This window comes from Harpia harpyja, chromosome 3 (assembly GCF_026419915.1).
Source record: "Harpia harpyja isolate bHarHar1 chromosome 3, bHarHar1 primary haplotype, whole genome shotgun sequence".
NCBI classification, from domain to species: Eukaryota; Metazoa; Chordata; class Aves; order Accipitriformes; family Accipitridae; genus Harpia; species Harpia harpyja.
In genome coordinates, this window is record NC_068942.1 from 63,197,199 (window position 1) to 63,209,421 (window position 12,223).

General features: G+C 38.1%; 1 protein-coding gene across 7 annotated transcripts in view; it reads right to left on the reverse strand.

Moving 5' to 3' along the window:
* PTPN21 (protein tyrosine phosphatase non-receptor type 21) overlaps positions 1 to 12,223 on the reverse strand; it is a 48,545-nt gene that overhangs the window by 26,000 nt on the left and 10,322 nt on the right. For all 7 annotated transcript variants that reach the window (XM_052782934.1, XM_052782933.1, XM_052782932.1 and 4 more), the window contains 4 exons: positions 5,946 to 6,115; positions 3,178 to 3,275; positions 606 to 673; positions 85 to 155 (listed from right to left, as the gene is read on the reverse strand). In XM_052782934.1, the coding sequence (XP_052638894.1) occupies positions 85 to 155; positions 606 to 673; positions 3,178 to 3,275; positions 5,946 to 6,115 (407 nt within the window). The remainder of the gene's footprint in view (positions 1 to 84; positions 156 to 605; positions 674 to 3,177; positions 3,276 to 5,945; positions 6,116 to 12,223) is intronic.

Genomic DNA, 12,223 nt, shown 5'->3' on the forward strand with positions numbered 1-12,223 from the left:
ACTCTCTTCTGAGATTCCCAACTTCCTGAGCTACTGTAGCAATCACATCAAAATTAAGCAATAAAGAGTTTTAGGAAGTTTTACCTGTACTTCTGATGTAGCAAGGCAACTTTCTGTGTAGCTTCTTCCAATATTTTTTCTTCTTGTAGCCAACCCTTAAGGCAAGATAGTGTTTATAGAATGAAATACAAAAAATTCTGCAAAATTAAATGGTTATAGTTTCTTTACGCAGGCGAATCAACCCTCCACTCTAGTCTTGGACTTTAGATGCTGTAATATGCACACAGATAAAAACAAAAAGCACAAACACTGTTTTGAAGTGGTTTTACTCACTTTCCCATCTCCACCCCAACCTTCTTTTCAGTGTAATATATAATAAAATTGAAAAGATCTTGCAATGTCTTTGCTTCTGTGTAATATAAGGTATCGTATCTCACTCCAGTCTCAAAGAAAACCTCTACTGAATTTGACAATCTAGGGAGCAGTCAGATAGATGGTTCATGGAGTCTTTAATAATGATTTGCATTTACCAATCTAAAGAAAGATTTAAATTTATATTTATCAATTTAAGAATTTTGAAGTATCAATTTAAAGTAAATACTTACCACTGGAAACAAAGCAAATCTTTGTAGAAACTCCTGAGATTCATACTGATCATAGTCTCCAAAATCAGCTAAAAAATAAAAAATTTCTTGGATTCAAACATTTGCAACAAAATGATTCAATACCCGATTAATTGCAGCAGGATCTCCAAGTAGCAAATCTCCATCCTATTGAACTACGATCTGAAAGTAAAACAATGGAACAAACTAACCAGTAATATTTATGAAGAGTAAAAATAAAAACACATCCCATCTTTCTACCTTGTTCAGAAAAACTGGTAACACTCCTTGTGGGTAGGAAAGGAGAAGAAATGATAAAACAATCAAAGTGTTGCTCCAAGTTCCTTAGCTCCTTGCAGTTTTTATTTGTTTGGTTTTTAATCACAGAATGGTTGAAGTTGGAAGGGGCCTCTGGAGATCTAGCCCTAAGCAGGGTCAGCTACAGCAGACTGTCTCAGAGTCTTCCCTGGTCAAGTTTTGACTACAAAGGATAGAGACTTTACAACCTCTCTGGACAACCTGTTCCAGTGTTTCACCACTCTCACAACAGAAAACTTTTATTAGGTTTAGACGAAATTTCCTGTGTTTCAATTTGTGCCCGTTGCCTAAGAAGAGTCTGGCTCCATCTTCACTCCCTCCTGTCAGATACTTAATTACTTGCAGTATAGCACTGGTAGACTGCTCTAACTTGCAGCTGGACTCAAACACTGCACAGAGCAGCTGTAGCACCCTTCCCCTCTCAAGCCTTCTACAGCTCCCTGCACCCAGGCATGCAGAAAGTCAGACCTAGAAGCCTTCCCAGACTCAGGGGCATGCTCAGAAGGGACTTAATAACAGTTTTGATTTTATGTCATGCCAAAGGGCATCCCAAGGAATTTACCTCTTTTTCTGTTTCCAGGAAAAAACTAGCCAGCATTTCAAAGGAGAGGAATAGAACAGTCTAAATTGGAAAAGTCATATACCAGTCTCACAGGAGAAACTGTGGAACGGCAGTCTGTACAGAATGGCTGCTCCCAAAAAAATAAACACAATCCCCAAGTATACAGATCCTATTTACATTACCACAGATCCTTGTCCATAATAGTATAATTTTAGAGACATTTAGGAACCAAATTTGTATTAAGCATTAACAATTAATATGCAAGTTATTTATGATGAAAGGGGAGTACTTGTGACATGCTATACCAACACAGCACTTGAGGTAAAGCAGTGTTTAGAATTAGCCTATTGTAATTATTTCAAATACAGATCATTCTTGAAACCAGTTCACTCGAAACAGCAAACAACTGCTTCTGTTCATTCACCAGCTAAAATTAACTAACCTACCTGGTATAAGCTACTTCAGTCATTGGAGCACATTATTTTAGAACCTGCATTTTTTCTGAATTGTTTTTTCACTGTGTTAGCAACATATACAGTTTCTCTCTTATACAAGACTGAAAAAGGAATGTGAAAGCTGAAAGGAGAAATATTTTCCATCTGGAAAGAGGATTATATTGAAAGATTTCTATAAACAACTCACTGAGCAGAGAGACATTTACACTGTCCAAAGATATGAAAATAACAAAGCAAGATTTTGTCAGTTGAAGACCATTAAATCCCGGCTTGGATTAAACAGATTCACTGTTATATAAACAAGGCACTAGTATAATTCACCCTACTCCACTAGTAACCACATTTTCAAAAAGTATAATCATCGTCTTTAATGTGATACTACCAACACCTGTAATTTTAAAAAGGCAAAAAAACCTTAAGTTGTATGTACTGCCAATGATTTTAAGTCCCTTTCAAATCTGGCAGATTTACAATTGCTGTTAGATATACTGGAGTGACATTCACTGTGAAGCAATATACAAACATACTAAACAAAGCTGTTGCCATTAAAAACTTTTATTTTGAGAGATTTAAGATCAAACAAGCATGTTAGCAGGGAACACCAGACATAATCAGTGCAGGCAGACGTAAGACTGGTGGTTTTCTGGTGTATACTCTATCCCACATGACCCCAGTTAGGAAAAATAAAGCAGCCATTTTCACGTAGATATCACAGAAATGGGTCTTCAGGAGTGATTTGAACATAGGAATTGTTAACAGTCTTGCATGCTAACTTGAAATAATCATAGGTGTTCAGATATTTGGGAGAAAAAGAGGAGATACAAGTACTACTGTACATTCAAATTTGCTTATTTATTAAAACATGTCTCTTTCCCTTGTTACCATGTCAGAATAAAGAGTCTTCATTAACAGAAACAGATGAAAGGTCTGTCGATGTAAGCAGACAACTAAAGCCTTTGCCCCCAAAGGAACTCCAATGTCCAGTTCAAACCCAATTCCTGAAAATACATGTTAGATACCCAGGCACACCTCTGAGGACTGCACAGAAATACCAGGAAGTTTGGGACCACTGATCCTACTGCTCCACCTCCTCAGCCCATATGACAAAGTTCTAAGGAGCAAGCCTTTCATAACTTACTGAATTGGGTCTTTGAGCATTAAATAGAAAACATGCAATAGAAAATATCTCACCAAAGTTTCTAATGCAACATTAGCTAACTGGCACAATTGCCTTACTTACCCTGAACAGCTAAACCAGCCAGATGTATTGCTTGTTCCAGTGTGCAAGGAATGTTGCCCTCCAAGATATCTTTCTTTAATTGCAAATAATACTGATACCTACATGGGAAAAAAAGAAAAAGCTAGTGTGGGCTTCTTAATTTAAAGAGAGTGCAGATGAATATGCCTGCATCTCCTATTCCTCTCTGCATTCCCTGGTTTGTGTGGAGGGTAGTCTTCCTCATCATTCAGACCCACTACTTCATGGTCGTTAATTCCTCCCTTAGCTTTCAAACATCGCTGCAGAATCAAATACTGTTACCTTTTAAAATAAAAGAATCTCCACGATTTCTATATACTACCATACTCTCATAATTTTTTTTTACCTCTTCTTTCCTTAATATTCTTATTGTCTCCTCTTTACAATGTTCAGTACACTGCTGCTGTGTTGCTGCATTCTCTTCCAATAGATCCAACATTGCACAACCCTTCAATCACAACAGTGACTTTCACTTCTGCATTACAACTTCTGAGTACATTTTGTTCTCACTTTCAAGGCACCATTTTTTTCCCTTTAATCTGACCTTTTCCAGGGTTATCTCTCTTGTACATGCAACCACTACAAGCTGTACCATTTGTCCACAATCCGAACCACTGTTTTCTTTAATTCTTGTGCCCCTTTCAGCCATCCATGGAACACCCTATCTTGAGCCCAAAACACCTCAAAACTCAAAAATACCATTATAGCTACACAGATTTGCCAAGAAGGGCATTTGTCTTCTATAAGTCTAGTTTTAAAAACTTCTTAACTTCCCCATACTGTATATTAACTCCTGTGAAGTAAGGCTTTAATACTGAGAACATGGAAGCATGTGCTGCAATTCATTCAGTAATTACAAAGGTCAGGTAAACTCCACACAGATTTTTATCAGGCTACAAGATGGCTCTCTTCCCTCACTATTTAACAGCCTGTTAAATACAGTGACATTTTATAAATATTGTTTAGACTCTTCTGGATCCTACCACAAAAAAGCAGTATGCCATATGACAGTAGATAATATGCTTATACAGCACACACAAGAAAGCTGGGACTAAACCCAGGCCTTAAAAAAACAAGGAAAGGAAAAAGCCACCGCATATCAAGGCATTTGGGGAAATACATCTTCCCAGTCAAGCAGTAGAACGTAAGCTCTGTCCATAGAACCGCTAGGAAAAGTAAACATACAGATGAAGAACCTTGACACCACCTCACAAGAGTACAAATACCATCTCTTTTGTCTATGACATTTCCATTTCCTGGTATACATTAAACATGTAATTTACTTAAACTTGCTCAATCTCATTTATATTGAAAAGGCATGAAAAAAATCCACAGATTTCTGAAACTAATCCAGACTCTCACTATCGTACATCAAAGCAAGTACCATCCTCTAGAACTTCAGTATAAGGTTGGCACATAAATTCCTGCTTTCTACGTGGCAGCAAACTGCAGAATTGCTGTTACAGCTCCAGCATAAACATAATACTCTTTAAATATATGCCGGAGAAGAATATTCAAGGTTTTTCAGGCAATTTAGCTCTTCAATGCAACATCATGACATTTATCTTACTCTGATGCATCCTAGTACACCAACAAGCACAGAATCTGAACCAAAGATTATAAAAAAAAAAAAAGACCACTAGAATTACTTTTTAAGTCAGTAAAATTCCTGAGAAAAAGCACAAAACTTCAGAGTTTTCAGAAAGAAAATAATCTTACAGAAATTACACATAAAACAAAAACTAAAGCGGCCAAGCATTGAGCAATACATTACAGCAGCAGTGTCTGCACCAAGAGGCTTATCTTCCTGAAAATCTTTCACACTACAATTAGAGGGAAAGGTCTCTGGCAAGGTATTTTAGCACCAGAGTATATAAGGACAGTTTCATGTAACCACAGAATAAATTAAGCTGGAAAGGACCTCTGAGCGATCATCTGGTTCAACTCCCCACTCAAAAGCAGGGCCAACTTGAAGTTACCAGCTTAAATGGGTTAACTAATGCAAGCACATATTTTTTGAAATAACAAATATATGTTCCTAATCCAGTTACTGGTTTTGTACTTACTTGCCTGTTAAAAATTATATCAGAACAACTATATACATTAAGACACTAGAAGCCAAGGTATAGGCCCATAGGAATAACTGGCCGGTATATATGCTCAATTTTACTTTTCCCCTGCAGTCAGCACCACTTATGTGATGTTCCCCGGATTCACAGTAGAAATGGATATATGATATCAAAGCTAACATCCATCTTCATTGCCCAGTGATACACAAAAAAATCACAAGCTGAAGCTTAGCCTGAAGTTTGCGAATGCACTGTAGGGAAAGTACAGAAAGTACTGAAAGCAAAATAAAGGAAAGCGCAGCTCAAAAAAATCTGCATGTGCTTTGTGCAGGACGGACGTCCCTGAAAGCGACATGTGGCCCTTCAAAACAAACAAACAAACAAAGAGACAAACATGAAGAGACTAAAACAATTAAAAGTCTGACCATGCAAGTATGACCATGCCCATTACTGAAAACAGGTTTGAATAGATTCCTAAGATCACCAAAAAGATAGTTGCTTAGTTTATCACATATTTTAAATATTCAAAAGGGAAATAAATACATAGTTTGAACATAAATTCTGCCTAAAGTAATAATTTCCATTTCTCTAGAGGTGGGGCAAGGAGGCAGACAATTTTTAAATAAACCATACATTTCAGAATGCTGAAAGCAAAATTACAGACACATGTATGAAGTTTACCTGGTAATCTCCTGCTGAAGCTGAGAAACAGTAGGCACGTAGAACACTACTCCAAAATACACAGTTGGCTCCAAGGCATATTTGTCCAGCTGCTTTTTCAGAGGTTTGTCCAAATCTACCCATCTGCGCTGATTCTGTTTATTATAATACCACAGACTGAAATATGTAATCTGAAAAAGAGGCATTTCAATGATGAAAAAAGTTAATATTGCAATATTAGATAAAATACATTGTATGAAAGCCTTGCTACTTAGAAATAAATGTTTGTGCTGGCTTTGGCTGGGATACAGTTAATTTTCTTCATAGTAGCTAGTATGGGACTACGTTTTGGATTTGGTCTGGAAACAGTGTTGGTAACACAGGGATGTTTTCCTTACTGCTGAGCAGTGCTTACACAGAGTCAAGGCCTTTTCTGCTCCTCTCCCCACCTCACCAGCGAGGAGGCTGGGGGTGCACAAGAAGTTGGGAGGGGACACAGCTAGGACAGCTGACCCCAACTGACCAAAGGGATATTCCAGACCATATGATGTCATGCTCAGCATATAAAGCTGGGGGAAGAAGAAGGAAGGGGGGGGATGTTCGGAGTGATGGCGTTTGTCTCCCCAAGTAAGCGTTACGAGTGATGGAGCACTGCTTTCCTGGAGATGGCTGAACACCTGCCTGCCGATGGGGAGTGGTGAATGAATTCCTTGTTTTGCTTTGCTTGTGTGCAAGGCTTTTGCTTTACCTATTAAACTGTCTGTATCTCAACCCACGAGTTTTCTCACTTTTACTCTTCCAATTCTCTCCCCCATCCCACCAGGGGGGACTGAGCGAGTGGCTGCGTGGGGCTGAGCTGCTGGCTGGGGTTAAACCACGACAAGGTTTTAAAACACTGACTAAGGCTATGGGTTATTGAAAACTTAGAGAAGTGGAGAGACATTTAATATCAAAAGGAGACATTACTTCCAGATAAGCAATTCACATACGTAAGGGCCCTCACCTAAAACATCATCAAACCTACTCTTTATTTGCAAACAGTCCCTGAGCCTGTTGTGGCAACTCACAGATGTTAGTCATAAGCACTTACGTGTGACAGGAAAACTAAGGGAAGCAAGGAAGGCAAATAGAAAATGACATTGGACAGCAGGAGAACAGTGTATGGCTTCTCAGGGGAACTGGCAGGCAGGCTCACATGGGATGCTGAAGGACAAAAGAGCACAGGACAGCTGCTCAGTCCAAGACAAGCTCATTAAAGCACGTGTATGGCTCATCCCATGAGCAAGAAAATGATCAGACAGAGCAGCAAGTTACCTTGCTTGAGCAGGCAACTCTTGACCAAGCCAAAACACAAAATACAGTATGCACTGGAACAGATTGCACCGAGAGGCTGAGGGATGTCCATCCCTCCAATGTCAAAATCCCACTGGACAACATCTTGAGCAACACAATCTAACTTTGATCAGATCTCCTCTGAGAAGGAGTCCGGATGAAAATATTTTTCTATCACTCCACAGTACAGTTCTAAATCCACACTGCAGAGCCACTCATTCAAATTTAAAATTTCTCCACTATGTTTAAACTGATGAAAATCTGCTCCTGCAGTACTTACTTCATTCAGTTCTGGACCAGCAAACAGATGTGGACTAGAAAATATTCATGTCATTATCACAGCAAAACTAGAAATCACAATTACAAGTTTTTTAATTGAGGGAGGGAGATAAGGGAATGCTACTAATTACCAATTATGTCTGTAGGCATTTACATGGAAATTCTCCAAGTCCTTGCTACATACACATTATTATATGTCGAAACAGTAGAAATACCAACACCTTTAATCCAACACTTTTCTTTATATATTTTCAGATGTTTTTAACTTATAAAAAATAATGCTCTTAAGGATGAAGTTTTATAAAACAAAGGACTATTCATCATAGTGATTTCTTTACATCAGTAATTTCTGTGAATTAAGTCAACTTGGAAAAATTGTCTACCTAGCAAACAAAGTATTTACTGTTGTTTTCTCAGAAGCTCTAGCATTTTGATGCTTTGGAGCACAGATTTGAAATTCATTGGGGAGCGACAGCTGGTAGTAGAGGCCACTTTAGTACTTTCCTGTGAAAACTCGCCTATATACATGTCTGAAAATTCATATACGTACATCTTCTTAGTTTATAGTCTAAAGAGGACGAAGAGTCTACACTCATGGGATTCTGGCTATCCCTTACAGCTCTGACAGGCTGACTATGCATGTAACAACCATGGCATGGGCAGGTTTGCTACATCCCAAACTTCCAAGGACAGCAGTGAAGTCAATGCTCCGTATTGGCACAGATTGGTAAGTAATTTGGGGCACAAAAGTCAAGGTGTAGCATTAAATTAATAAAGCCAACTATTCCATAAGAGCATTTTCTCTGGGAAATTAGCAGAACTGGGAAATTAGAGCCAATTCTAAAGCATAATGCTCCTTTGATGTTGCATACTGGCAAAACGTACTTCTTTTACCACTCCCTAAATTGGCATCAACAGTTTTAAGTGATTGTTGGTGGGGGTTTTTTTCCCCAATGTTTAAAAAAAAAAAATCCTCTAAATTAAAATTACTGTTACCATGTAATTTCAAAATCAGTATTCAGAAGATAAGAAAAATGTTAGGATGAAGTCTGCCTACTTAACCTTAATTAAAATCCCTTCTGCAAACTCTAAGACAACTCTGGTCCTATTTGATAGAAAGGCAGGCTGTAATACAAAAATTAAATTGAATTAGAACTGTTCGTAGAAGAAAAAAGCAGTGTTTCAGTATAGTGGAAGATATCTGCAGAAAAGGCAGAATGCTGATACAAACAAAATAGTTTCATGGTTGGGAAAGTTTAAAAATCAGCATAGAGAAACAGACTGTATTCCCACATCAGAAACAGAATTCTCTTGTAAAGCAAATCCTACAAACCAAGTTTTTCACAGGTGGACACTGTGTGCTCCTCACTTCTGAATTCCAAAAGCCAAGAGTCAAATTTAAGAAGTCATAAATACTTCCAGTTTCAAGGGGACAAAAGGAATGTGGCTCTGAATACAAGTACAATAAACAACACTGTTTTCTAAATTTCTCAGTCCAGGCGCACAATATTTGCTGATACCTTAGAAAACATTTGCTTTTATTTCTGTGCTTCAATCCCCCAACCATTGGATACAGTGTGTGGTAAGCTCTGCCACCCCACAAGGATATTGAGAAGACAGTATCTTAAGATCCCGTAAGATATTAGGAATTATAACAGTAGTACCACACAAACTCCATTAAGAAAGAAATATTATCTTCACAGCAACTTCACACACTGAAAAGGATAAAATGTACCAAATGACTACTCTTCAATCCTTCCTGCAGACTGAATGAGGAAAGGAATGCATGTAAAAAGTTGTATTTGTCTTTCATTACAAGACTGTTAACATCATGTGCACAGTCACAGGAGCCACAGTCAGACTGTGATGCTGACTTCCTGTAACTTCTGAGTGTTATAAACGTTAACGTATATAAAATGCAAGACAGCGAGTAAACTAGAGGACCAAAAAACCACCCACAAACCCACCAGTTAAAGTTGAACTATATGCCATGAGCTACTTGATCTCACTTGGTAGAAAGGGCTCAAAAAAGAAAGCCTGCTGTGCTGGCCCAGCCCTCCTGCCCAACAGGTCAACCGCATCAGCCCTGGGCTGAGCGAGATCTGAAACGTCAAACCACCACCTTCTGGGTGACAGCAGAGGCCAAGGCGGAGACTGAAACCTAAGGGTAACAGCTAACAGAGCCACAAAAGCACACCAACGAAGTTGAAAGACTTCTGTAAAAGATACCACACAACCACAACCACATACGTATACAAAAAATTCTAAGCAACTGTTTGAATAACTTTCACCTGCAGCCTTGGTGTATTTACAGAAAGGTAAGGAGAGAAAGAGCACAAACTTCTGTTAACACCACCACTGTCTCAAACTCTCTGATGTAAGATACTCCTGGTTCTACACCCTGAAGTCTAAACTGAATGTATAGCCTGTTTCTAAGGCATGATGATCACTTGCACTGGTCTGTTTCTTTACAACACTGACCACTTTTTCTTGCCTACACACAGAACCTATTAGTTACTGGCACAACAGACTAAGAAAAATGTTTCCATGTTTTAAAATATTCTCTGGAATCCAGCATATCTTTAAACAAGATTTTTCTGCTACGGTATTTTCCCTTACAAACGCCTCCAATCTGCCCTGTCAAAAATAAAATGAAAGCCAAGCAAAACACTATGGGCCAAAGCCTGTCTTCTGACTTGCATGCAAGCCTTTCACTTGACTTCAAGGGCAAAATTTGATCCTGTGAGTTTTCAGAGGAGCTTATGCACCCTGGAATATTCGCACTGATTAAAATAGAATCCATTTTTGTTCATTGCTAAAACATTTTATTATTAGCAGCTCAGGACAACATCCAATGTTAAAAAGAATGTCATGACATAATTCTTAAAATATGTTAAGCTGTTAAGATTAACACTAATTTGATGTTCATTTATTTTAGTGATTTATTCATGACCCAACCCCTTTGAAGAAAATCAAATAGAAATAAAACGAACATATAATTTCTGCACAGTTACTTTCTACATAGCTGCTTTCTGTCACTATGGACAGGAATAGGAAGCATTTTTGCATAAAAGTTCAAGAGTTATCAAGAACGCCAAAGTACCACAAGCCCAACACAGTATTGCAGCTCACAAGTTGGTGGGAGTGACCTCATCTATGAAGTCAGCCAGACTTCCTAAGCTAAGCAGAGGCGCTTCATCAGGTATGAGTGCCACAAAACTACATTACTGCAGGTGACTATATTATATCTTTTGGCATCATATATGATGAGAGTCAGAGAAGTGCAGCTGACCAGTTTTAAGAGACTAAAGTAAAATCTTACTGTGGACTTCAATTGCCTAAGAGCGGGCTATAGAGAAGCCAGAGACAGCCTCTTCTTGAAAGTGCTCATTGCAAGTATGAGAAACACTGGGCACAAGCTGCAACATGGGAAATTCCAATTAGATCAGGCAAAAAAATTCACAAGACGACTAGCCAAACACTGGAACAGGTAGCCCAAAAAGGTGTCAAATCTCTACCCCTGGAAGCACCCAAACTCACCCAGACAATCCCTGAGCCACTTGATCCAAGCTGGCCTTCCTGGGCAGAGGGTGGGACCATGCAACCCTCAGAGGTCCCCTCCAACTCAAACTATTACATGATTCTATGTCATCATAGAATTGGTGCTGACAAAGAGAAACAGCTTACTGAGAAATTCTTGGATGTAAATTAAATAGCACCTTTTTTTTTCTTTTTTTAAAAAAAAGTGCTATATTTTACAAACCTATTAAAAACTGAGCTTTAAATCTTACAATTCTCATCAGTTTCCACATCTATTAAGAATACTTTGCTGTTCCTCATCTGTTTTATAATTTGAAATGGAATCAGTGAGATAGTCCTTCTTCCCTGTACCAACTGCCTGATATTTGTTAGCTACAACTAACTGCTGTATTTCATTTTATTTTCCTTAATATAGATCAGGCTCATCCCTAATATAATTCCACTTTGGCTCTAATCTAAACATCATTTGTATATATCAGTTATTCTGATTAGCAGTATAAAAAAAAAAAGTTTTAATATAGAATCTCAGGGTCTATTTTGGTCACAGTTTACACTATCTAGAAAAGAAACAGAAATGACAAATATATATACCAGATATCAAATGTGTGTAATCTTCTCACTGGAGCTTAACAGCACCCGTTATAATCCCCAAACTCGACTGTGCCTTCCATTCTTTGGCCATATAATATGAAGAAAAAGTCATGTTCCCTAGGATTTTGAGACAACACTATTACTGCCATCTTTAAAAACAAAAAAAAAAAGAAAAAAAAAAAAGAAAAAACAACCCAACAAAACAACCCAACACATTCTCTATAAAACCTCAGACTAAAGGAAAAAAAAACAACCACTTTTTGTGGATGGAAGCACGGAGGACAAATAGACTTTACCACACATTCCCCTGAGGCATAGCAGTGTTCAAAGTTTACTTCGAACTTATGTATTTAATTATGTATTTCCCAGCTAATTTCCATATCCTGTATTATAAATCTCACAGAATATCTCACAGGTTACAAATAGACTGGAAGAGAGAATTGTTTTCCAATTGTTAATACAGTGCCTTCTAATTAACGCAATCTGCTACCTGCCTCAAGGGTACAGTGACCTGGGGAATCACCATCCTAAGATGTGAGGCAAGAAATTAAAAAAAA